Raw genomic sequence first — 27,648 nt, 5'->3', positions numbered from 1 at the left:
ATGGGGTTGCTCGGGAGCAAAAATCAGCTGACGTCCAATGAGAAACATGCTTCTGGAAGCCACCCAAAAACCAAGAGTAAACCTCCTTCCGCCCCACCCAAGGTAAGCCTGCAGTTTTGTGTCCTTTTGGGATCCTCCACAGCTCGATTAATGTCTGGAGTGACGCAGGCGATACCCGTGTGTGCCAGCAAGAACTTGAGCACTTCTATTTCTTAAAATTTGGTCACCGATTGGGAAATGTTCAAAGGGCAGAAAAAAGATGCTTAGCTTCCCCCCATGAGCTTCTTAATATGGGGTGAATTGTTCAATCAACCCTTTCTTGCTCTGGGTTTTTTCTCTGTCAGAAAGGATGCCATTTTCTCTTCGGGGCTCTGTTACGGTCTCGACTTGTCTGAGCAGGCTTGGGGTGGTCGTGCTCTGAAAGGCTGTGTCGTGTTGAGCCTGGCACAATGATTTGCATGGGCTGGACTGCAGAGCAGGGCAGGAGACAGGGAGAGAAGGTGCAGAGGCCACTGCCCTGTGTGCCCTGCATCGCTTGGACACAAGACCTCCGAGCTGATCCTCGTATTTTTTAGACAGGGCTGCTTCCCTCAGCACTCTGCAACCCAAGCTGATGTTGCTGACTTGCAAATGGCACAAAGATGGGTCAGATTCAAGCTAAGATTCAAAGCTGCAAACCGCAGTGGAAACTTTACCATCAGGGAGGACAACGGGTTCACTAAAGAGGGTCTATAGCTAATCTGTGGTGGGGCAGGCTGAGAATCAGGGACGCTGAGAATCTGCTGCTCCCTTTGAATTCATACAGCTCCTGCTTGCATGGACACAGATCAGTGAGACACGGGGTCAGGATTTAGGAGACCTCAAATGACAAACTCCTTATTGAAGCTTTGGAAATCACTTTATCTATCTGTCTGTTGCTGTACAGAGGACATGAAGTTGTTTTCTTTTTTCTTGCCCTTGTCAGCACTGCATCCAGCAGCCAGCACACAAGAAACTCTGGGTGCAACTGTCATGTGAAAACCATCTCAGGTCCTGAGCTCTGAGAGCGGGGAGAAATTGCCTGCCATTGCTTTGGATGACAGGTGGAGATGTTTTTCACTCCTCTAGTTTCATTTCCAAGTTCTCCCATGGTTATGGAGTCCATGACAGCAGAGGTCGGATTGACCAAGGAGGTGTTGTTTTCCTAAATTTCCTACTTTCCCGCTGACTGAAGAGGAGATGCTATGAGTGTACTACAGTATCACCAGTCACCTTCTGACACTCATTTTTTTTTGCCAAGGGCACTAAGCTCTCACATGTCAATGGAAGTCCATATTTCTTCCATTTAAATTAGAAAGGGCAGAGGGTGAGCAGATTTCCTGCCCCACACTGCTGCTGAGTAAGAGTCAAACGATGGCATGGACAGAAAACACTAGGTGCTTTTAATTAGGCATCTGTAGTTCACTGCTTTTGCACGTGTATAAAAATACCTGGCAGTGGTCAAACACCCACTATAGTCACTAGGTACTGTACCTTGGACTGATCACAGAACTGGTGTTTGAAGTTGGGTAGAGACTGAAAAAGCCCACTGGGCCATTTCCATAATACTAAACTCCTAGCCCACAAAACAAGGTGGTTGCATCCCAGTTGCTGATCAGGAATGTTCTATGGCCAATTGGTCACTCTCAGGGTCCGGGCCAAACCAAAAGAGGGACCGTGTCAACATTTTAAAAGCAGGTCTAGATGTGTTGCAATACCTTGCTGCTATTCAATTAGCTAATACAGTCACCGCCTCCGTTTTTTGAACATATCCCCGAGCATAGGATATTCCATGAGCCTTGGGACAATTAAGACAAAAGGTATCCCCAGTTTTCTGCTTCAAATAATATTGCAATAGTCATTTTTTCAATGGGATCATTCATGTCTCATCCCCCATTGATCCGAAAGCTGGCATCAGTGAACAAGAGTTAGATAGACCAGAGTCTAAACGAGTGGACAGCAGATTCATGCTTTTATTCAGAGGCAAACCAAGGATTATTCAAGCTGACAGTTAAGACAGCTACGATCACATCATGGCAAAATGTGCTAGAGCCATCACGACACATATGGCTCCAGATGCAGGGGCTGTTGGCTGACTACAGTGGGCTCCAGATCAGACTCCCAGGGCTCCAGGTCAGACTCCCAGTGGGCTCCAGATCAAACTCCCAGTGGGCTCCAGATCAAACTCCCAGTGGGCTCCAGGTCAGACTCCCACTCATCCATGAAGCTGAGAGCAAGTCTTCCTGCAAACACAGCAAAGAAATAAATGTCTTCTTTTTTCTTTCTATTTCTACCAAAGGGCAGACAATTTATCAACATCCCTCATCTAAACCAAGCCTCTGTAGAAGGTAAGATTCTTAGCTTAATAGCTGTTTTCTTCTCCTTCCCGTGGGGTTTTGCAAGGTGGTGGTCCCCCAACAGCAGGCTTGAGAACAAGCTGTCATGTCACAGGCGTGCAGTTCCTGTATCTTTAGCATTGCCAGGCGGGGGGTTTATTAGTGGGTTTTGGACGATTCAGTTTACATCACTAACTGTTTGTAGCTGCCAGTTTCCCCTGCTCGTCAAAGAAATTAAGGAGGAAAAGCAATCCTCCTTCATTGGTTGAGCAAAGTGAGATCTGAGACATCAACCGCATGAGATTTCTCTGTCTGCTGCCCTGTCTGCAGCGTGACAACTTGTGGATGCTATACCCAGTTAGCTGAGAATGTCAGAGGAAATAGCAGGCATCAGAGAGCCCAGAGAGACTACAAAGAGAATGAGAAGAAAGAAAAGACTATAAAATAAGGATGCACAGAGACCCTGCTTGGAGACTGTCTGTTGGCTTCATCCACCTCTACAATTATCTGTGGGTTGCAGATGGTGTTTGGTAGATGATGGCCTTTTAGCAACAAGCCCTCTGCTACCTCTGCCCAGCCTCTGACAGCAACTTGTATGTATTCCTGACAAAGAACTTTTGCAGATTCAAGACAGGGAGAGAGATAGAGAGAATTAGAAGAGGCCAAAAAATAGAGGAAGCTTGGAAGGAAGCAGTTATCCTCACACGGGCCAAAGTGCAGAATTAGGGGAGACAGGGCATGAGGAAAGAAAAAAATGGGGTGACAAATAAACAGGATGGGTGGAACAGCAGATCTAGGTTCTCACTATCTTACAGATGATGACGGAGGGTCTCTGCCATGGGGCAGACAGAGGAAATCCTGCAACGTCAAAATGTTTTTCAAAACAGACATTTGTTACGGAGATCAAATTTGTGGGAGGTGTAGCTCTTCACCCATGTGAATTGGGGTGTGTTTCCGTGGAAGTACCATTTTTCCAGAAACCATGCTTTCTTTTGCAAAATTGTCTTCATGGCACATTTCCAAGCAGCCACGCTTTCCTACCTCCACAACTGAGCAGACATCGCCAGTTTTTTCACGGGGTTTTTATCAACCTTCTCACTCTGGTGAGAAGCACAACAGAAGCTATCTTCAGGGAGGCGGCTTTTACTTCTGCTTCATGCCAGAAGGCAGAAGTGGAAAGATGCTAAAAAATACATTAAGTACCATGCTAGCCTTTTTCAGCTGTCAAAAATATTTTGGTTTGTTAGGTTCAGTTCCAGTTTTGGAGGAATACTCACACTAACAGTCTGGGGAACTTCTTATTTTTCTCTACCGGTGCCTGAGTTTCCAGAAATGATGCTCTGTCTGAGTCTGTCCTGTGTGGCAAAATGGGCTGATAAGAACCGAGCAAGATATTTGAGATATCTGAGATATTCTTATGAAAGAAGGTAACTCAAGCGAATTGATAGAGACAGCACAAAATCCAGGCAATTCAATAATATAAAAAAATCAAAGAGCTGAATTATATCCTGTGGGAGCACTTCAAACGTCAGTCTGGCAAAATTATTGACTACGAAATTGTGGCATGTAGTAAAAAAAACCAAAACTTTTTTTTTTTTGCATTTTTTTGCATTCCTTGCATTTTGATTTTTGGTGGGTTGTTTTTTTTTTTTTCTGATCTCAGTGTTGTGCAACTTGTTTCACAGTTTCAAGCTTTCACACCACTATCTCAGAAATTATTAATTTATTCATTTATTGTCAACGAAAGCCTAATTCCTCCTGACTTTATTTATCTTGATGGAAGTAACACAAAGGCAGGTGAGGAGTGCATAACTCTGGGTCCAACTGCAGTGCTGGCTGCATTGCCAATACACCTTTCACTTGGGGTGAGTTCTTCCATCGTGTGAGTTTCTCATTCATTTTAACATCGTTCCCTAAGCACTCATGGTGTCTTTAAGGCCGGTTCCTTTGATTCTGCACCTTTAAAGCCCCCTATACAGCAAAGTCATGGCCTATGATGGTGGTCCCCAAAGAGAATAGCTGTTGCTACAGCTGCTGTTCTTTGCTTGCATTGGGTAGACAAGATGTGGCAGATAGGTAGAATAATCCCTGCCCTTGCCCTGCCAGCTGCTCATGGCTGGATTTAAGTGCTGCTGATGGAGAGAGATGGTAATTTTGTGTGCTTATCCTCAGGAATTATAATAACCTGCGACTGCACAAAGAATCGTTCTCTCTGTGGTCATTTCTTCTGGTTGATGAACTGCAACTTCTTTCACCTCTTCACTTGCTGTTGGCTGACCATAATATGAATAGGACTGATTTCAGGGGTCAGGAGTGTAGCGTTCTCTGGAAATTGAAGACTTTTGAGGCATCTCAAGAGTAGCATTGAAGCTCTTGTTGTTTTTGTTGTTGTTCCCTGAATATGGATTTGAGTTTGAAAGGAATGCTGGCAGAAACGTGGGTTTGAGCTCAGCTGGTTCAAGGAAGGGTTGTTTCTACTGAAAAGGCTGACTTTTCAATCGAATCTCATCAAAAAACAGGCCTTGCCCATCAAAAGAAAGAGGGCGAAGGAAAGTGAGAGGGAATTGCCCCAAATTTTCAGATTTCCTAATAAAAATGCTATGAGTTTGGGTCTGATATGATTTTATGAGGAAAGCAGAAGTTATCTGCAAAAACACCCACTGTGTCAAAACACAGGGCAGAAAAGGATTTGGTAGAAAGCGCTCTCACAGTGCAAGCCTGGATGTCCCAGGAGACATCTCCCACGCTGTCACACCCGGGCTTGCTGACCAGTCCCAGCCTGTCATCTTCTGCATCTCCACCAATGCGATCTAATGGCGTTCCTCTTGGTGGAACGAGCAGCAATGAGGCCAGTGTGCCACCAGCAGCTGTGTGTTTTGAAGGCATCCTTTCCCAGCACGCGTTTACCTTGGTGAGGCAGCCCATGCCATGCCGAAACGGGAAGCTGGACCCATTTTCAGCAGCAGTAACTCATAGCTCAGCGCACCCAGCTGGCCAACACATGTGCTGTGAGTTGTCATTTACCCCATGACCATCCTAGCACGGCTCCAAACCAATTGATGGTCCTTTGGGGGACCCTGGCACAGTCTCAGCCTGGCTCCACAGCCGTGAGACGGTTGCAAAAACCTTCTATTCATGACGCGGCAGCGGTGGGAAGACTGGTTGAATAATTTCTATTAAGCCATCAAACTGGCACTCAGCCTATGCAAACCAAGCTGGTATCTAACATTCCTGACAGCAGCTCTGAGCCAAGATGTGTTTGGCTTGCAATCAAAGTCTCTGGGCTGCTAACATTATCTGCAAAGCAGTCACTCCTAGCAGCCCCGACGGCTTCTCCGCTGTGGAGTCACTCATGACCTAACTTGATCAAACAGGCCAAGAAAGTATTATCGACGCTGTTTCTCAGTGGGGTTACAGACTCAGAGACAGGAAGAGTCACTCTCATCATGAGACGGCAAGTCTTGCTGGCTTGAGCAGAGAGAGCTTTTCTTCTAGCTCGCTTAAGTGTGCGGTGTTTCTCAACACGTGTTTTGAGAAGGGGATAAGAGGTGATCATAATATTTTTTCAGCATATAAAACCTTTTTGTCCTTGCTGTATTTGCTCTTTTTCTTTCTCCCTCTCCCCTTTTTGTTTTTTGTTTCACTTGTTTGTACTTCTGTCAGTCGCTGCAAGATCAAAAACATTTTTTATTTTATTTTCTGGAATACACAGGCACTCTGTGCTTGCAGATGTTTATGCATTCGCTTCTCTTTTTCAAAGCAAAAGTGTGACCACTGCGTTATTTTACTTTCAAGAGAAGCAGTACGGTGCATGTGGATGAGCATGGTTGATGTGGACACCTTGCAGTAGGCACACACTCAAAAACCTTTCATGTCAGAGAAGCTGTGTGATAACAACTTTCTCAAGGAGGCAACAAGAGTTTGGGTGCCTTGCTAATGCTGAACACTTTGAGATCCCTCAAGGGGAAGCCCCCAACCGTGCAAGCTATTTTGAGACTTCAAAGCAGTCTCCCTTGTGACTGATCATCCTTTTCCCCACACGCAGGAGAGAGTGAGGCTCTGCTGAAACCTCTCGTGGATCTCCAAGTTCCTCCTCACAAGCCTGAAGGGAACTGCTCAGGGCTTCAGTTTACAAAGCCGCATTTCCTTCCACGCTGACCCTTTCTTGTCCCTCCTCTCCAATAAATCGCCAGCAGAGCAGCAGCCAGGCCTTGCGCAGACACAAAACCCAAGTTGTCCCTGAGACACGTTATCTTGCAGTGACAAAGGGCCAGTCTGGCTCTCTTGCTGGTGGCATTATTTGAAAAGGTCACACAGAGACTGTGGCTTGACAGACTGTTTTGAAAAACGCTAATAATAGACCATCCATCGCTCTTGGTGCATTAATTAGGCTGTGTACAAGCTAAAACCTCTCTGCAGCAAACGGTCTCCTTTTTTTATATTTCTTTTCTTTTTCTTTTTCTTTTTCTTTTTCTTTTTCTTTTTCTTTTTCTTTTTCTTTTTCTTTTTCTTTTTCTTTTTCTTTTTCTTTTTATTTTTATTTTTTTCTTTTTCTTTTTCTTTTTCTTTTTCTTTTTTCTTTTTCTTTTTCTTTTTCTTTTTCTTTTCCTTTGTCTTTTACTTTTTCTTTTTTCTTTTCTTTTTTCTTTTTCTTTTTCTTTTTCTTTTTCTTTTTCTTTCTTCTTTTTCTTTTTCTTTTCCTTTGTCTTTTACTTTTTCTTTTTTGTTTTCTTTTTTCTTTTTCTTTTTCTTTTTCTTTTTCTTTCTTCTTTTTCTTTTTCTTTTTTCTTTTTCTTTTTCTTTTTTCTTTTTCTTTTTCTTTTTCTTTTTCTTTTTCTTTTTCTTTTTCTTTTTCTTTTTCTTTTTCTTTTTCTTTTTCTTTTTCTTTTTCTTTTTCTTTTTCTTTTTCTTTTTCTTTTTCTTTTTCTTTGTCTTTTTCTTTGTCTTTTTCTTTTTTTTTCCTTCTTTTCCTTTTTCACCATTGTGTTTCAGTTTGATTTTTGTGTTTGTGTGCTTGTACTGATCTTCTTTACAAAGTTTGATCTGCCCCAAAATAGCTGCTCGTTTCTGCTTCAGTAGCTGCGAGCCTGCAGAGTGCAAGTGAACAGTTGCACAACCTCTCCGAGAGCAGCAGCGGCACAACCCGGGCATGCAAAGGTAGCGATTAAGCTGCAGCCCACAGAGATCTGCCCCAGTGTGGGTTAGCAGCCTCGCAGCACACGTACCAGGCAGCAGCTTTGCCACACACACAGCACAACTTGCACCAGAGAGTGAAAGTTCATTTGGCCCTGCCAAAATTTAGGTTCAACTAACGTGGCTGGGGTAAAAACAGCATCATGGTAAGTTTGGGGAGGGGGATGCAGACTTGCTCACAGCCTTGGTCCAGGTGGGTTGCAAGTGAATTGGGAGACATAGAGCACCAGTTTTGTGGCTTGGAGCATCTGCAGTGCATCTGGGCCAGGGAGAGGGAAGAGGATGCTGGAGCATCCACCACCCCCATGGGAACTTCAGATGAGTGGAGCAGCCAGGCGCTATAGAGGTGCTGGGTAGAAAGTGGCAATGTGACTTCAAAGTGGTGGCACATCTGCAAGGAACTGTGTGTAAAAGGGATGGCAAGGTACAGGCTGATTCAAGAGCATCTGGAGGGAGAGTTAAATCCTAGCAATGGGCTCAAACAGAAACTGAGCTGACTTTATACCTTTCTCAGTCAAGAAAGCCTCATCTTTTTGAGTCAGATCCCAGAGACACCCTGGGAAATGTTGCTACAGCAGTTTTCATTTACCACCATGTAAAACTCAGGCCAAACACTGACAGGTTATTTATGACCCTTCTTATTCCACACAAAACCTTTTTTCTTGTTGACACACTGGGTTTTGTGGATAAGGGGGTCTGGAGTGCTTTAAAAACACATGCACAGGAAACACTTTGGTGACTCAGTGTTAGTCCACCAGCAGAGGTTGTGGTTGGCAGGAAAGCTGGGTTGGTGGAAAGCTCGACTTTTGGGGGATAGGGGGGTTGGACAGCCCCTGTATGCCAGGGGGTGAAATGCCCCACCATACACTCGGGGGTGTGTCACCCCCCTGCCGCGGGCAGGAACTGTCTGATTTCAATGGTGCTGCTGCTTCTTTCAGATAACTTGGTCGTGATTGCACTGTACGATTTTCCTGCCTCAAGTGACCGTGACCTGCAGCTAGTAAAGGGGGAGAAACTCCAAGTCCTCTCCAAGTAAGTGACCTGCTGCCAGAGGGGGGTTCAAAGATGAGCGTGGTGAGGCTGGGAAAGGGGAGACCTTGGGGTCAGACACCATCTTGCAGCTCACCAGAGCTGAGCCTGTGCCTTAGCTTTGCTCCAGTGTGACTCTGGGTACCCTCTTCTCTCTGCAATGTGCAGAAGGTGACACTTCCATGCTTTTCATGGGTTACAGATACTTTGGGGTCAGGTAATGTCCCTGCCTGGATACTACTGGGACCTTCTTCATTGCCAGTGCACGTGGGCGTAGAAGAAGCATAAATAACAACAATAACCTAGCTCCTGTTTTGTATTTTGTGTTGATCATGCTTTTGCAAAGGATGTGGGTTGGGCGTAGTCAGAGGAAAGGACAGAATCAAGCCAGAGGCGTGTGGTTTCAGTTCACCTTCTTCTCAAACTCATGAGAGAAGAGGCTGAAAGTCCATCTGCCCAGTCCATAATAGGGCAGGGGTGGGCTTGGGTCCCCCGGTCATTTGGCCTTGTAGGGCTGCTCCATCCTTGACGTCTCTGTGACGTGTCCTCCAGATGTGGCATTTCTCACCCAAACGCCGTGGGCTGGGACCCATGGGACAGGGGAGACTGCTGGGTGGGAATGGCTTTTGGTCACAGCTGGTGGCTGAGTCAGTGGCGGGACAGCGAAGCAGTAGGGTGCCTAGCAGACAATGGAAGGAGCAGAAAGGAAGAGCCTCGATGTCCCTGCGCAAGAGGCAAAGAAAAGCCATGGTGACCCAGGTTTCCCTCCTCTCACTTGGGATGCGTAGCAGAGGTTTGGGTCTGTAGTCATTCTGCGCTTCCTCTGCATACATGGGAAGAGACTGTCACCTTCAGAAGTCCCTGAGAGACCAACAGCCTTCAACCTGGTGGTGGTCCTGGGAAATCAAGAGGAACCTGTGGAGTGGAGTAAAGATGCCTAGTCTATTTGCAGTGCTCGAAACCCCAGAAATCATGCTGTCTCCGCAGCCCTAGCTTGTCATGAAACCTCCTCCGGGCACTCACGCTTTCTCTTCTGCTTGCTTTCCAGCGAGGGAGACTGGTGGCTGGCAAAATCCCTCAGCAGCGGGAGGAAAGGCTACATCCCTAGTAACTTCGTTGCACAAGTAGACAGTTTGGAAGAGGAAAAGTAAGTCTGTAAACTTATGAATGGTGAACACTGATGCAGTGCCCTGTCTCTCCACAAGCTACAGGAACAGCTTTACTCACTTGCAGGAAGATGTCGCTGCTGGGATGGGTGGCAAGAGGTCTTTCATCATCCCCAGCAATGTTGCCTGAAAGTTCAGGAGAAGTTTTAAGCACCATGTGGGTGTGAGTCAGGGAGGATGAGGTTGCTACGGTGAAAGTGGGCAAAGACTTCTGTACCATTGATTGCAACCACTGTGGAAAACAAGGATTTGGGGGGAAAGAATATAAAGGTTATGTTTGCACTGGTAAATTCGCAGTGCCGGGGACCATCCTCTGTCCCCACTGGGACAGTCCACCCACATGCATAATGTTAAACTTCCTCAGCCTCCAAGACAGTCTCCATATGCAATGTGGGACTGGGGATCACTCGGCAAGGGTGTGTCGGTCAGGTCTTGGGTGCACCAAGGACCACAGCAACAAGTTATTGGGGCAGACAACTGAATGCCAGCACCCAGACCCACAGCCTGACGCTGTTTGTTTCATTAGCCCAGATGCAGCCTTTGTGTTTGGCTCCCTGAAAAGAAGATGGTAAGAAAGAATTGAACCAGAAGGATTTATTATTCCTATAATACCAGCAGCAGAGGAAATTGTTTCCGTGACTTACTCTCCTCTATGGCATTCAGCTACAAATGATCAGACCTGCTTGCAATCTTCTCTTGGAGGGACGCAACCACCCTTGAATTCAGCAAATATTTAGCAGCACACAGGAATGTGGTTGAGACATAAATGCTCTTTGTATCCAAAAGGTACATTTTAATGGCTGTGGGCACCCTATGCTTAGCCTCCAGACCACGTATCTGCTTTACACACAGCCTGCCTGGGCACTGCTCGGGACTCACTCGCTTGCCAGGTGAGCCGTGGGTCCCTGCGTGCCTCAGAGGCTGCACTCTGGCTGAGCCTGCACCTCTCTCGTGCACGGGGTACTGCACATATCACGTACTCTCTGCTCTGGCTGAATTGCTAGGCTGTGAAACAAGTCCAAAGTGACTGAAATCTGGTGTTAATCTACTGAAAACAGCCTATTACTGCCACTTTCCAGCAGATAAAAAACTATTCGCTGATAAAAATAACCCTCTATTTCAGAGTGTAATGGTAAAAAAAAAAGAACTAACTGGAAAGAATTTGATTTTTTTTGAGATTTTCCTTTTCAAGCAACAATTTTGCCTTCTCTGTCTCCCAGGTGGTATTTTAAAACACTGAGCAGAAAAGATGCTGAACGGCTGCTGTTGTCTTCTGGTAACAAAGCTGGCTCTTTCCTTGTCAGAGAGAGTGAAACCAGCAAAGGTGAGATACACAGAGCAAGGGTAACTCCTCATTATTACCACGGCTTGGAAAACCTTTCAGACCCGAGCTGCAAAGTTCAGCTGTGTCAGTGTTTCTTGGATCTGGCTGGGCAAAATAGTGCTTGCTAGGCTCAACAGGGCTGTAGAAGTGAGCTGGGGATTTGGAGGGCAAAGATTTGCTCATGATGCTACTTGTATGTGTAGATCAGGCTGTGGTAAGGGTGGCTTCTATCACCATAGTTCGTGGCAGAGATGCAGGAACACAGATAAAGAGAAAAAACTTTCCAAAACAGTGTGTATGGGTTTTTTTTTTTCCTTTTCTCCCTGAGGAAATGTCACTCTTTTTTTTGCAAATAGAGATTCTTCTATGCACTCTTGAACTCTTGAAGAAACGTTTCTCCTGCTTGCAGCAGAAACATGCAGAATTTTGGAAAAAAATCTTTTCATGCAACATTTGCCCCGAGGAAACATGTTTTTCCCGATAGTCTGTAGCAGAGGGAATTGATGCATCCAGGACTTTTGTAAGGAGACCGATGAGCATGAAAGGTGGACTTCATCCACTTTCCTTCCCTATGAACATGCCTGGCTTTTGAAGACATGACCCAATGAGAAGGGAAAGGGCAGAACATTGTGCTCATCTCTTTCAGGCAGTGGATATAGCTATTAACCATAATACTTAACCATGTAATTGCAACTTCTTTGTTTTGTGCTATTAATTTGATGGTCTGGAAGATAGTTTAGGTTGTCCCATGGGAATTTCATATTGTTTCTTTCCTACTTTTCTCTCCTTGCATCCTTTGAGCCAGCAGATGTGTTTACAGCATGGAGGAAATGATGCTTATGGTGGTCCTGTGGTTCTACTCTGAATCCACCCCTTACAGTAGTTCAGGAAAGTACTTCAGTCTTGCTGTGCTTTGGTTTCTTTCCTGTGAAATGGATCTAGGAGTCTTTCCTTGTCACATGGGAAAACGGGGTTTGTGTCTTTCCAATAGATCACTAGAGGCTTGGAGCATCCCTCTGAGGTACTATGGGACCTTCTTTTCCTTGACTTGCTTCTCAAATGCTTCTACAAGGCCCGGGCCAAACAGTGAGAGTGGGATCAGATAGACTGGGTCCTCCATTTTGCAACTAGTTCTTCCCTAAAGTAGCTTCTCCTTCTTCCTTTCCTGTCTCTATTTTCCCCCATTCACATGGGAGGTCTTCAAGGCAGTATCTGTCCCTTCGTCCATGGCTACGTCATTACCAGTAAATTTTAAAGTGCCAGAGCCTGGATGCGATGGCTGGGTCATCCACAGAGTCTCTGTGCAGGTTTTGTCTTGGCGTCAACCAGGCACCACTCACAGCAGTCAGTTTAAATGCAGTCACCCTGTTTCAGAGGGTGAGAGAGCTTCACAGTATGGATGTGACCCCAGGGCTAGAAAGCAGGCTCTGACATGATGTAATTTACTCACAGATGTAGTCTGAGCCCTGGCTGTGTTGCAGACCTGACCATTTCAGTCACCTCCAGCAGCAGGGTTTGACAAATAGAGTTGAGCTGGAGCTCTGGTCTTGAACTGGTGTGATATCTAGTGAGCTAAGCGGGGCAACAAGATGCTCAGCTTCCTGTAGCCCTCCCTCTTGGCCATCAGGCAGGGGTGCTGTGTTAGCATTATACCAGCCTGCTTTGGCTGTTCCCCCCTGCCCCACACCTGGGCTCACCTCCACACATCCCTGCAGAGCTGATGCCAAGTCGGAGGGCTGCTTTCCATGCGGATTTGCAGTTTTCAGAATTAAGGAACATTCAGGTCATGAAACAGTGAAGAAACCTGTTTCTAAGCATTTTCAGTTACAAGTAACTTGTTCTGCTTGTATATTGGTTTCCTCACTGCTTTTGTGGTACCTTTGAAATGATCAGGCTTGGGCTAGTCACCACATTCTGCTCTTCCGTTTATCCCCTTCCCGCTCTTCTGTTTGTTGGCTGAGATATTTGAGTACCTGGCATGACTGTGCATTAGACCCAGGAAGGGTATGGAGAAACACACATGCCGTGCACAAGACCAGCAGACATTTGTGCATGGTATCTGAAGGCCTGAGAAGGCGTCAAGTCCTGTGTCCACACATGATCCTAGTCTTTGTGGCATCTCTAGATGCCACACGTGTACGGGATCAGACCTTTCCCTACACTTGCTCAGGACAATTGTCCCCTACTTCTTCTAGCCACGAGCTGCAAACACAGGATGAAATAGTTGCTTGCAATCCTCTGGAGCGTGGTTGGGTCTAGGTTACACGAGGCTTGGACAGAGGTGATGGAGTCCTGAGATTCAAGGAGAAATGACCAGGCTAGACTTAGTCTTTAATACCCTGTCTCTGCTGGCTAGAAGCAAACTTAGCTGGAGGTGTGTGATATTCTGCATTAGCAGATGTGGTGTGTTGCACTCCATGGAAGTCCCATGTTAATTCCAAATGGTCAGAGATCAGCTTCTGCTCTGAAATGCAAGTCTTTCCTGTGCCTTTTTTGAGATTCAGTATTCTGTCTTAAAATATGGCTGTTATTCATTCAAACACCTCATCCTCTGAATCATCCTATACAATCAGCTTCTACCTGAATACCCTGTGTCTTGAGCTGTCTGAGTGGCCATGGGGACACCATTTGATCCATCTTTACCACAGAGTCCTCCTCTCTAAAGAGAAGAGGAAAAGAGAAAACTTTGCATCTCCAAATGTGCCATGAAGCTGAGGTCACTAATGTGAAGTACCCTGAGACGCACCACAAGCTGTCCAGAGCAATGCCATGAGATTAACCCCGTCCTTTGAAAGCCACAGGTTTTTCCTGTTTTCCCCCTCCATGACGTATATTTTTATTCACTTTGCACATCATCGTCAGCATTCCACCTTCAGGGCTGAGCACTGAGTCAAGCTAAGGACAGTAGCACCCTTAGCTGCATGCACCGGTGGGTGGTTGTCACATACTGGGTTGTCTCAGCCACAGTGGGATGCATTCTGCACCTGCCTAAGAGCAGCACCTATTCACAGCCCATCCTAAGCAGTGTCTCATTTTGCTCCTGGTTAAAGATACTGAAGATCTGCAAGATCTTGCTCACGGTTAAAGATACTGAAGATCTGGGGACTTTGCTTTCAGCCAACATTTTGCAGAGGCTGTGAAGGGCACGTTCGACAGCCCAGCAAAATGAGTCCTTGTCAAGACAGTGTGGGAAGCAGACCAGCAGTGAAATCACCAGCAGAGAACTAGCCTTGCTGAAGCTGCTGGAAGTAAACAAATCTTCCCCCCGAAGTAATAATCATTCTGAAATCTGCGGGAACACAGTCACACAGCTGTGTCAAGTCACGAACTCCTGGCTTGCAGCAAGACTGCTGCGTCTGTGCTCCCGGCAGGAGGGTCCTTGCAGAGCTCAGCCGCCACATCCAGCTGAGCTGAGTTTCCCATCGGGAAGGAGTTAAGAGCCTGATGAGACCTACAGGAACCGGAGATGTCACACGTGGTGGGACTCAGTCTGAGATGCGGGCATCAAAATGTAGGTGTCACATGTGGTAGTTGACTGAGCTCCCACTATATCCAGTGGGGCTTGATTTGGTTGCCAAACCCTGAACGTCTTAGAGTCACCTGCAGGTGTTCCACTGAGGAGGTGTGGTTTTGCACCACATCTGCCAAGCCCATGCAGATGTCCCACAGTATCTCAAGGAGCACCAGGCACCCATGTTTAGGTGACCAAATCAGCACTAGGTATGATGTGAAGTTGAATCTCACCCTTTACATCTTATTTTGCTCTTTCCTATACAAAACTTGCTACCTTTTGAACAGAAAGGACCTGAGAGCTCTTATAGGATGGTTTGGGGATCCCAACCCCGGAACAGAAGGGTCTGACACCCAGAGTTGCCCAGGGCAAGATTTGATTGTGCTCACACTGCTCTGAGCTGATGTCAAGTATAGGTGTGGACCTCCGTGTGTCCGCCCAGGTCTGTGCTGGGATGCAATGCAGGACTGTAGGACGTGTGGCTGAGGAGCAAGAACTCCTTCTGGCCATCCTGGTTGTCACTGGTGGGGATTAGGAGTCCTGCCATCTGTCTGGCTGCACTTTTCGTTTGCTGTTGTCAGTGGGAAAAGAGAGAATTGAGGCTTTTCAGCCATAGTGCTTTACACTGTAGCTCCCAAGGGAACAGTAACCAGCCACAGTGGATGACAGGGAAAGCTCTACAACACTGACTCCAGCAAACTAAACTCTGACTTGGGGTGAAATACCATCGTTAGCTCTAAATGGCAGGATAAGTATTAACACTGGTAGTAAGCAGCTGACAGATTGGCCTGGAGGGTGCCCGGAGCCCCTGTCACCACTGCATGCTGTGCATCGCTGGCTTGAAAGATGCAGGAGGGTTTAAATGTTCAGTGGGATCTGGAGAGGAAGTCCTGCAGGAGAGCAGATATTTTGGGTGCAACCATGCTAACAAACACATCAGGTCTCCTCTTCTCTGCGGACTCTCAGCCCCCAGGCGCCCACATGTTAGTCATTAATTCCTGCACTCCCTTCTGCAACGCTGTCTGTTGTCAGTACAGTTGGGTTCACACCACGTTTGGCTCCTTCCTCTAGCAGGCTCCATGTTGTAAAAATCCCACACATACCCTAAGCCACATCCCAGGCATGTAAAGCACCCTCTTGGAATTGTGCTGGATAAGCCCAACTCTGATGGGCTGCAGCCTGGCCTGTACATTATTTCAATCACTTTGAAATTAAAATAACATCATCATCCTTAGCTGTGTAGTCACCTCTGGTCACTGAGACGTGGCCTGCAAAAATGAGCCATTCCTTTGCCTTTCCCTTTAGTTTTTTGTTGCTGGATTGAAGATGCTTCAGGACGGTTTTCTCAGATGTTCAGCTGCAGGACTGATATAGCCAAAAGTCCTTCTCTGTCTGTCTTCTGCCTGACACTTATGGTGAAGGAAAGAGTTTCAGAAGAGCATCCTCTGTTGAGAAGAATCCCTCCATGCTGAGGCTATGTGCTTGTAGTCTTGAGGTTCTCTGGATCTGCATTTAAACCAGCAGGTCTTCCATGAACATTATGCCACCATATGATAGAATAGTTTGGGTTGGAAGGGGCCCTTAAAGGTCATCTAGTCCAATCTCCCTATATCTCATAGTCTGGTCTCTGCAGAAAAAGGGAGTGCCCCCAAAACGACTGCTAGCACTTGGAAAAATTTTAGACTCTCCCAAATTCTGCTTGTAAATATTTATAATCACTGCAACAGAGCAAATATGCACAGAGATGGTTTTCTTTTGTCACTTTTCAAAAATGCAAATGGTTTCCAGCTGTAGTCTAGGGAACTGCTGGTGCTGTGATGGAGAAACACCAGCCAGTGAGCGTTGTATGTTAGTAAACTTTCCCCTCGCATGCAGGATTAGGGTGTCAGGGTCACCATGGAAGGCCCCACTTCTGCTTATGATCCTACATGACACATATATACTTTTTAACATATATAGCCTTGCCTTTTCAAACATTAAAAAAAGCAGCCTATCAACCCGGGTGACGTATTAGGCTTTTAACAGCCCAGCAGGCTTGTAACAACTTACTCCGGAAATATGATCCAGACAAAGGGAAAAAAAGCTGCTAAGCTGTGTTGAAATTTACACTGGCATAGGCTGGAAGTTGCTGCTCTGTAGCAACATCTAGTGATGTTTTTGTGTGCAAAAAACCAACCCCATGGTTTAGATTATAAGCCCATTATAAGGAGAGAATAGCAGGCTGGAGTGGTAGATTGTTGAGTAGCTGCCTTGAGGTCAAGAGGCACATGAACCTGGATGTGAATCTCTAGATGTGGTGTAGCCACAGTCACAAGTTTATGGCTGAACAAGACAATTCTCCTGAACCCCCCTTCTGTACCTCCCAGCTGAACCACTGACCTTGATACAAGGGTTATGGGGGATAGCAGGGACAGAAGGACCCTGGATAATACTGAGAAGGTGCACGTATCTCTTGACCTTATCTCCCCCGCTCTACTGAAATGCTGGTTGTGAGACTGCAGTCACTTGTTTCATCCAGACGAGACCAGGGTTGACAGAGCTCAGCCGGGGGATATGAAGCTGTGGCAAGACCATCATGACCTAAGAAACGTCTGATTGCTCTGGCTGGAGATGTGCTATTGATTACCATGTTTCTTCCTTGGGGCTGCTGGCCACAGCATAGACGAGTCTTACTCAACAGAGCCTCACAGGCCAAATTAAGCTCTGATGAACCTTTAGCCTCTCCACTTGCCTTGGAGAGTGGGAAGTTTGTAGCTTTGCAGTCAGATAGGACTTGCCCTGAGAAGACATCAGCAAGGACTGGGAGAGGTGTCTGCAGCTGTAAGCAGCCAAGGAAAGAGGAGGTAACTGGTCCCTGAGTAGGGTGCTGCTTGTCCTCACAGTTCCTTCTTCTGCTTGTTCTCCAGGTGCCTACTCCTTGTCTGTGAGAGACAGCGACTCTGCTCACGGGGACATCATCAAACACTACAGGATCCGCTCCTTAGATGGCGGGGGTTATTACATCTCCCCCAGGATGACTTTCTCCAGCCTGCCAGAGCTAATCCATCACTATAGCCGTAAGTTTTTTGCATCCCTAATGAGTTTGTCTCCTAGCAGAAGGTGAGCATGTGGAGAGAGGGAGGACAGGCTTACTAGCCACCACCACCACTCCATCCACTCTCACGGGCTGGGTGTGCTCCTACAAGCAGAACTTGGGCACCCATGTCCTGTTTTCCATCCTAGGGCACTGTGAGGGTGAGCTCTGACCATAGTCCTATAAACAGGGAGTGTCTCCCATCAGGAAATGAAAGAGATCAATGCTGGAGGGATATGCAGGAGGGGTGTTTGGGAAACCAGGGTTTGGAACAGTTAGGCACGAGAATTTTTTCCTCTCTTTGGGCTTTTTCCTTTCATTTGGGTCCATTCTGCGTGCCTTGATCCCTGTGGCTGAAACATTAGTGTGGCTGTGGAGGTTTCCCATGGGTTGGCTTTTTCCTGGCATATGTAGATGTAGGAGGAGGTTAATTCTGCCATCCCGTTGAAATATCCTGTGCTTCGTCCTCATACAGAGAAAGGGGATGGCCTGTGCCAGCGGCTCACAGCTCCCTGCATATCCCTGGTTCCCCAGAGACCCTGGGCACAGGATGAATGGGAGATCCCACGGGAGTCTTTGAAGCTGGTGAAGAAACTTGGCAGTGGGCAATTTGGGGAAGTGTGGATGGGTAAGTATAATTCCCCCTGTTCCAGGAAAAAAATACATGAACAGAGAAGATGGAAAGTCCTCTTTCCCTGAGACAGGGCTAGTCTGGGCAAGCGGTTCCTGAAGTATAAACACATGTTTATGGGTACACACGCAGCAGTAGATGCCATACTCCTGGGAAGGATCAGACAGGTTGTGCTTGCACAGATCAGCGGTTGAGCATGGGTTTCACAGGCTAGATGCATGCAAGAGGTGTTAAAGTATCTATATACTCATCTCTCATGTCCTGAGACATGCTCTGGTTCTTCCTGGGAGTCCTGGGCATGGTTGTAGGATCCCAAGTTATACACAGCAGGGTGCCTGGGTGACACTATCCCATTATTTCTCCTTCCCTGTTCCACTTTATAGCCCAGTTCTCAATCCCTTATGCCTCCCTGCCCACTGCTAATCAGTGGGAGAGGAAGTGGGGTGAGCTCAGCTTCCTTTGCTGTCCTCTTTGTGGTTGCTTGTTGCCTTGGCAATTGAGATTGCGGACAGGACCAGACTTTGTCGACATCCTGACCGCAAAGTCCTGGCTTTTTCAATGGCATTCGGATTATTTGAGAGCCTAGTTGGTGGGAGGCCCCAGAGGTTTCACCCAGAAAGAGTCTTGCAGGGCTGGGAGGACTGTGTGAGGATGGGCTCATTGCATGGGTGTCCACCACTCAGAGCAGGGATGATCCCTGATGAAGCTACACGGATTCACAGTTGTGCCGCATCTCTCCCTTCTCCTTTCATACCTACTGGTTGCTCAGAGCCCACTGGCACTGAGATTTACCATGTGTTTCTTTCTGAGAGATTGAAAGTTGTTACCGTGGGTTTTTTTTTACTCCCTGATCCACAAGATCTTCTGCTCCTTATTGCACAGCCTGATAGAGCCCGTAGAGAGGCTCTAGAAATTCCTCAGTGCACCATTATCTCTCTGCAGGCTATTACAAGAACAACATCAAGGTGGCTGTGAAGACCATGAAGGAAGGCAGCATGGATCCTGATGCCTTCTTGGCAGAGGCAAACTTGATGAAGAGACTCCAGCATAACAAACTGGTCCGGCTGTATGCAGTAGTCACGAAGCAGCCAATCTACATTGTGACAGAGTACATGGCCAACGGTAAAGAGCCTCATTGAGTTTTTTGTTGAGTTTCTGCAAAATCAGGTCAATGAAGACAGCTAGTACTCCCCTCCTAATAAGGGTGGGAAGGAGGGCATTGTACCAAAGCTGTGAGCAGAAGGACTAAGTGAACCAGAAGTCTGTTTCTAGTACTGGAAGGGACTTTCCGGGCGATGAAATCATGCGTCTTGTGGTCACATATTTCAAAAGCTACTTCACAAGACGGTGATAGTCCATTTGAAGAGTATGTAAAGTTCTCATGTCCACTGTTGTTGCTGGAAGTTTGTTTCAGATTTTTACTCCCCTCGTGGTGAAATTTTTCTTTCTTTTGCCCCTTTTGTCTCTGATGCTTTGAGTGATGAATGCCCAGCACTTTGCAAAAGGTCTGTGCAAAACAGAGCGGGGAAGTGGGCTGCATTTGGGAACTTTCCTAATGGAAGATGCTCCAGCAGACACCCATTGTGGTTCCTTGGATTTTCTCTAGGATGCAGGCAGATTTGTTGCATATATTCTGCGAAACAGAAGAGTAACAGCAGTCTCTCCTCTTTTGCAGGGTGTTTGCTGGATTACTTGAAGACAGAAGAAGGAAGCCAGCTGAATCTCCCAAAACTCATTGATATGTCTGCTCAGGTCAGTGAAGGGCCTCTGTGAAACAGACTCAAGACCATGACTTGTTATTGCCTCAGTGAAATTCTTGCAAGTCTGGTCTGTCAGTGCGTTCATGGAGAAAAACAGCACCTCCTGGTGTGCTCTCTCAGGGTTTCTCTCTCAGTCCTCTCCTGCTGATGTGCATGTCAGCTCAGCGATGCTCTACTGTCCTGAGGACAGCCTCTGGGGAACTTAGTGCAGTGCTAGAGAACTGGGGGTTGGCTTTTGTTTTTTGGGGGGTTGTTTTGCTTTGCTTTGCTTTTCTAGCTTGCTGAGCAGGAAATAAGTTTGATTCTCTTTTTACCGAAAGGAAGAAAAAGCTCCACAAAGAGACTTTCAATGTAGAGACACGCTGGCTTTCAGCGGTTCTTCCCTTCTGATGATTGGGTAAAAAGGATGTTCTGACCCTCAAATCTAGGAATTTTGCTTTGTATGAGAACAAACTTTTACCTTCGTAGGACTGTTTCCCTCTAAGCATCCCCAGGCTGTAAATGTTAATAGTTGCAGCTGCACCCTAACATTTTAGTCCGGAAGTGCATCTAAGCTCAAACAGGTCAAAATTAGGGAAACCAAACCATCACCAGAGTGGCAACATCCTGGCAACGAGTTGTACATGAAGGATGAAGTTGACAAGATCACTCCACTTTGGTCCTAGCCAGCTGTTGACAGAGTTTAGCTCACCCAGAGTAGAGTTATTTTACTTTTGGAAATACTGGTAAAAAACCATGAAACATCAGTGTCGTGGCTGAATACAGCTGTTTTGATGTGCAGGTCTTGACCTATACGATCACTCGGACTCTCTGCCTGAGCAAACAAAACCTGTAAAGGCTGGCCACTTGGTTCCAGCCATCATACAGAGCTATTTTATAGTGTGTTAAAAAATGGAGGATCTTAGTATTTGAATGAATGTTATACGATAATGAAAGATTTTCCTTCTTGCTTTAACCATGATGAAAATATTTAAATACTTTAAAGCAGTGTCCTCATCTGCCATTTTTATTTTACCCTATGAAGGGTGCAGAGGAATATGATTCAGTGCCTTCTTCCCTCTTCGCTGCTGATAAATCTTCTGTATCTGCAGCTTTGTCTTTGTCGTCTGTGAGAGGTTACGGGGACAACTGCAGCCTTTCAGTATAGTATCTTTCCCTTAAATTCTTCCTTCCTTCCCTCCTGTCTTTACCTCCCCACTTCCCTCCTTCACTTTTTAATTTTTTTCACTCCATCTCTTGAAAGGTACAGCTTGTGGTTTGTTTTAAATTCCTGATGACAAGCAGAATGGTCCAAATTCATTGGTATTACAGAGCCCTTGGGTTTGGTGGGAGGATTACCCTGGGAATTGGCCTGATGCATTTCTATGCAAGAGGAAAGTGCCGTAGTCAGAGCAATCTGCACTCAGCTATAGTCACAGGGGTGACCCAGAGCAAAGCTGTGGGCCAACATTGTACCCAGCTTTGAGGCAGGGACAGCAGAAGCTATGAGTACTCATGCATTTAACACAACATTATAACTTGCATTGAGCACGTGGAACCACAAAGCATTTCCAGGCAGGTGTATGGAAGCACCTGAGGAGAGGTCAGTGATCTTGTCTGTCCTAGGCATGAGGGTGGTATAGGTCTGACAACAGACTGGCTGCAGGAACCCCTGGGAGATGCCCTTCCCAGGGCAGCCTCATGCACCCAAACCTTCTCTGTGAGTTCAGGGCTGAAGCCTTGAATGTGATCACGTGGCGTGGCCTGAGCTGGACAGAAATCCATACACTACAATGGCCAACTAGCCTTCACAGTGGGCATCATCACTAGGGTTGAGCAGTTGCACTTGGATGTCACCTCTCCATGGGCACCTGGAAGCACTCACCCACCCTGCACACCCCTCTCAAAATCACAGAATCACACAGAATCACAACACGGTAGGAGTTGGAAGGGACCTCTGGAGATCATCTAGTCCAACTCCTCCGCCAAAGCAGGTTAGCCTAGAGCAGGTCACACAGGAATGCATCCCTCCACGCTCCTTGCAGCATCCTGCACTGTGCACTGCTTCCTGGACCAGGATAATTGAACGCAGACCAAACCCACACACCCCAACGATGAAATAACCCGCACAAGCTGCTCACAGCACGTGGGGTAGGAAGGACTTTGCCCATCCCTCAAGGCATGGGCGTGAATCGGAAGGATGGCTTTCATCATTCCCCCTCGCACCCCGGCACCACCTCCCCAGGGCAGGGATTCAAACACTCGCTGGGTAGCTCCAGAAGGAGGAGGAAGAAAAAAGGGCAGACTCTGGAGGTATTGTACAATCTGTTCATGTGCAGTGTTGGGATGACATCACGGCCCAACAGGCACCAAACCCTCTCGAGCGCAATTTTGGATCCAATAGCATCTGTCGGAGTTAAAATTAGAAATCTCTGGGCCGATGCACTTGACTGTGGTCAGTCTCAAGGGTACATGTTCGAAAGCACGCTGGGCTGGAACGGGCCCATCGCCAGGTACTATCTCATTAACATCAGGACAGGAAATTACATCAGTTCTTCCATTTTCCACTGCAGCAAACAGCACTTGCACTGAAGGGTGTTGACACAGGTTAGAAATGCAGCATTGGAAAGTATGTGTTAGTATCCTGTTTAAAACCACATGTAAGTCGAGATGCTGATGTGAATCTACATGGAGTGGAAAATTGCTCCGCCCTCACCCACAGGCGCATAAAAGCTTTAATAGGTACTAACCATCATTAGCAGGGGTTGCACGCATCTACTCCCCCTCCTGATAAATGCCTAACCCAAACCTGAGACTCAACTGGTAGAGCAACCTTGCAATCTCTTTTTTTTTCTATATCTCCCAGCACCCAGCAATAAAGACTGCTGCCATAATTTATCGAGGCTCGTCACACACCAGACACCTCCCCAAGGCTGCTCTCAGCTCCAAGGAGCTAAACATTGCAAGATGATCTTGGGAGCAAGAACCTCCAAAAGTAAAGTTTGGAGATGGTTGAAGAAGGCAGCGCATGCCCAGGACAAGGGATTTGTCCAGGGACATACTCTTTGTCCCAGCCATATTTCTATGGCTATCTGGGTCTTCTGCTCTAATGCATCCTGTAGCTACCATCAGAGTGGAGGACTGTATTGTATCCTGGGTCCTAGTCTGGATCCAGCACAGGGAAAGAAAACAGCAGTCTCAGTTTTATTGTGGAGGGATCTCCTTGGGTCTCCTCCCCATCCCGAAGCAGCTCAGTGAGGGAGAACAGAGACAGGTTGCTGAAAAACATCTAGTTGTCCTCCTAAATCTGGACTTTGCTACTGTGACTGAGGGACAGATGAGGTTTTTGAGGATTTTTTTCTTTTTGTTAATCCACATATTTAACCTGGAGTGTTTGTGATTAAAATTCCAACTAGAGAGGAGAGTCTCGTGGCAGAAACTGTGAATCCAGTGATGTGGTTTCAGGTTTGCTTCAACTTTCTGCGTCTCCCTCCAGACATGACTCACCGCTGTAACTTCTGAGCAAAACAGAGACTGATGCTTCTGTTCTACTTGACTTGTCTGCTTAAAGCTTTTGGTGGCCGGGTGTATGCTGGTAGAGCTGAACATATGCACACACACATGGGCAATACCTGTTCATGTCTGTGTGTATCCATCTAACTGTCTATCTGTCTGTTGATCTGTCTGTCCATCCATGGAGCATGATTGCATGTCCATGCATGTGGAAGCATGTCAGCAACCCTATATGCATGCTGTGCTTTTGTAAACATGGGTAAGACGGACTCTTCCTCCTTTCCTAGGTGGCAGAGGGAATGGCGTACATCGAGCGCATGAACTCCATCCACCGTGACCTGAGAGCCGCCAACATACTCGTCTCAGAGACGCTCTGCTGCAAAATTGCCGATTTTGGCCTGGCCAGGATCATTGAGAATGAATACTTGGCACAGGAAGGTGGGTGTCATTCCCAACGTTGCCTCACCAACACGTTTCCCTTATCTCTGATCCTCCTGCCATGCAGACGTGACAAGATATGGGGTGTCCAAGGGCTGGGCTGGGACCAGGTACGGGGCACCGCTGCTGATGGCATCAGACCAGAGCCCCCATTGCTGCCATTGGCAACACCCAGGCAGCAGGTAAAGCGAGCAAGAGAGCCAAACGCTGGGTCCCAGGAGAGGCAGCAGTGCTCGGGGACAATAAAGAGCAAGTGAGATTTACAGAGGGAAACGGGGAAAAAAAGTCTTTTGGCACTGTTTGGGAGAGTCCTGCTGAATCTCAGGTTGTATTACTGGAGAAATTTCATCCCTGCTAATGAAACCTGCTGCCTGTGCCTACGTGTTCACCGTGAGTCAGCCCAAAGGGAAGGAAATAGCAGGGTAACTCAGTCATCGCACTGCAGAGTGAAGCTGGAGCCACAAATTTGGCCCTAACAGCAGTTTCCAGATGTCCCAGGCAAACCGAGCCCAGATCAGATCAGGTCCCTTCGACAACACAGCGACAACTTACAAAACATGGGAGAGGGTTTGCAGCTTGGCAGCTGTTTCTCATGGGAACAGAGTACCTTAAGCATCTGAAATAAAAACAAACAAACAAGGCATACAAAACACCAGTATTTCCCATGTTAATGTGAAATCTCCTTATGACTCCACCTGCAAAGCCAAGCCCCTTGCTGGGACGGAGTACCTGTGCTGGTTGTGGACAGAAGAGCATGGCTATGAGAGGTGACAGCTCGTTTGGCTGGTGCAGAGGTGCGTCTACAGCCATTTGACAACAGGGCTAAGTTAAATTCCCCTGGCAGCAGCTTTTTCTTTGTGCTTTCTCTGTACTGACCTCTGACTCTGAGGTCAATTACGAGACCATGTCATTCAGATTGCAAAGAGATTTTCTAGAGCACCAGGGAAACAAGCAGAAGTGATTGAAATAAAACAATTAAGTCTGGCATAAGTGGCAATTACCAGAAGATTTTCAAATTTTGGAAATCTGTCCTCTTCGAGAGCTGGGATGAAGCTAAAATTCATCATTAAAAATACTCTGGGGAAACGAAATTTAATAGTTTTTTTTTTTTTCTTGTAAGATAGGAAACTTTTCTTTCAATTTGCTGTCCCAAAATACTTTATGGTACCAATTATACCCATTTCAACACGTAAAACTATTTCAAAGCAGCAAAAGCTCGCAAATGTAATTTGTGAAATGTCATGAAGGGGTACTGTGAGATTGCTGCAATTTTTTAAGGCAGTTTTTATCCTTAAGAGAAGTTTTGGTGAAATTGTTATAATTCTCTTAACATACCCAGAGGAGCTACATTCCAGGAAAACAGTTCCTATCAGCATTTTTCCAGCTAGCTTTACTCTGAAATAACAACTGCCCCTCTATCTGCTTTGAACAATTTTCACTTCACAGATCGCATTTCCGAGCCTCGTCAGTCTACTTGTCAGAGTATGATGTGCCAGAACAAAGGCATTTATTTCACACCCTGCATTTGGGCTTTGGGTCCTGAAAGGATATATACAAATAAAAATGTGGTTTCCTCTGAAGGCTTTAACGCATGCAGTTCCTACTTTTCAAGGTGTCTGGGGGATTTGGGGTGGCTTTTTTGGCCTCAGCTAAACTAAAATTGCAGTCTTATGGTCATTGCTGTCTGCAGCATGCAAAACAAGAACTTGGTGGACGAAATGAAGTGGGACTTCTTTTGGGTTTAATATTTTTACGCAGCTTTAAGAACTGGAGAATCTAAATTTGCTGCATTGTTTATGCACTTTTGCTAAAAACAGCCCTTTTCCAGTGAGTAATTTTATACAGAATAAAATCCTGCTGTTGTTGTCCTCTAATAAAGCTACTCAAGGCATTGGCTCTGAATAACACAGGCACACAGTTTGGGCTACAAAACCCCACTGATTCCGTGTGGCAGGTTGCTACCTGAAGAGCGATGGCTCTCTCGTGAGAGCTGTTTGATGCCCACGGGCTGCAGCAGGCACTGCTCGCTCCCAGCACTGCGCCCTCGGCGTGCACAGCACTGGTCAGCCATCCATGCTGCCATTCCTGGCTCTATTCCTGCGATCCCATGGCTAAACACACAAGTGATGCAAAGGTGTTCTAAGACTGCGGATTCCTCTAATTTCAGCAGTAAAACAGTTTACCTAGAGATTTTTAATATGCATATTTCGGCTACCTAAGGCGTTTTTTCATTATTTGGCCTCTGTCTGTCAGTATCTATGGATGTTTATAAGCACATACATGTGAAAAAGTCTTTTAAGATGAAATAGCCTTGATTGAACTGGGAAAAGAACCAAGAAAGACAAAGAAATGCCCGGTAGAAATGACCTTTTAGTAAAAGCAGGAGACAGGCAGCAATTATCTTCCCCTGGCCTTACCTCCATAACTCCACAGTTCCTTCAGTAAGCCCCATCGCAGCCCCCTGATGCAGTCAACAGTCCACAGGACCCAGGGCTCAGCTTTGGGAGAGCAGCTTGCCCATGCCTGTGGGAGCACAGGGAGATGCTGTACCTCCACGTGCTATTTCCTTTTCTTTGCTCCGGACAGGTGCCAAATTCCCAATCAAATGGACAGCGCCAGAGGCTATTAACTTTGGAGTTTTCACCATCAAATCTGACGTGTGGTCTTTCGGGATCCTCCTGACAGAAATCATAACGTACGGCAGGATCCCCTACCCAGGTATGGCGCGCTGCAAATACGGGATCAGTGTGCATCCACCTCAGAGCATCTAGTGCTGCTGTACACTTGGAGGCACATACCCGAGCGTGCACACGTGTGCCAGGACACACATGCCTGTCTCCACGCTGGGTTTCCTTTCCTAGGCTCCCACAAGCCTCAGTTGTACCTGTGCTAGGCAAAATCTATAGAGGGGACTCAGGGAGGGGACAGTGGGAACAGATGGGAGAGCGCGACCCTCAAGAAGGGATGGTTCCCAGCTATGGCATCGCAGTCCCTCCTGCCCCTCCAGCTCTGCCTGAATGTGGCACTGAGCTTTACCCCCAGGGTGCTGAATAACTCCTCTTGCGCTGTGTTTTCCTCCAGGGATGACCAACCCCGAGGTGATCCGCAACCTGGAGCGGGGCTACCGCATGCCCTGCCCGGACATGTGCCCTGGCGAACTCTACAATATCATCCTGAAATGCTGGAGGAACAAGCCAGAGGAACGCCCAACCTTTGAGTACCTGCAGTCGGTCCTTGAGGATTTTTACACTGCCACGGAGAAGCAGTACGAGCCGGAGCCTCAGCAGTAAGCCACTGTCCCACCAGCACTTGGGGACAGATCTGGAGGAAAGCCACCACCCGGCGATGGGTTGTTTCAGGCCTTTCCCTTTCTCCTGTGTGCCACCACGAAGCATTTGGAGATGGGGAACGAGGAGGCACATGAGGGAGGTGGATGCTGCCAGCTCTGTGGTTATCATGGAGACCAAAGAGGTGGCTGAGAGCTGGCACAGCTCCTTCCTCACCCACCTTGGAGGTCTGCACCTACTTCACAGACATTGCCCCTGTCACGAAGGACAGCACACTCCTTCGTGCCCCACCTGGACACGGAAAAGCCCTTCAGCCCTGCAACTGCAGCCCTGGGAAGAGGAGGCCATGGCCGGGATGGTGGTATGGGGATGCACAATCTCTCTCTCCCC

At 46.9% G+C, this 27,648-nt stretch overlaps 1 protein-coding gene across 1 annotated transcript; it reads left to right on the top strand.

Moving 5' to 3' along the window:
• On the top strand, nucleotides 1-27,261 carry BLK (BLK proto-oncogene, Src family tyrosine kinase). The gene is made up of 12 exons (XM_009948026.2): nucleotides 1-102; nucleotides 2,318-2,366; nucleotides 8,486-8,579; nucleotides 9,625-9,723; nucleotides 10,963-11,066; nucleotides 17,484-17,633; nucleotides 18,126-18,278; nucleotides 19,224-19,403; nucleotides 19,957-20,033; nucleotides 23,821-23,971; nucleotides 26,558-26,689; nucleotides 27,053-27,261. The coding sequence occupies exons 1-12, from the start codon at nucleotides 1-3 to the stop codon at nucleotides 27,259-27,261; spliced, it is 1,500 nt and encodes a 499-aa protein (XP_009946328.1).
• Nucleotides 27,262-27,648: the final 387 nt, after the last annotated feature.

The sequence above is a fragment of the Leptosomus discolor genome, chromosome 2, assembly GCF_034619465.1.
Source record: "Leptosomus discolor isolate bLepDis1 chromosome 2, bLepDis1.hap2, whole genome shotgun sequence".
Classification (NCBI taxonomy): Eukaryota; Metazoa; Chordata; class Aves; order Leptosomiformes; family Leptosomidae; genus Leptosomus; species Leptosomus discolor.
This window is presented reverse-complemented; position numbering and strand designations above follow the sequence as displayed.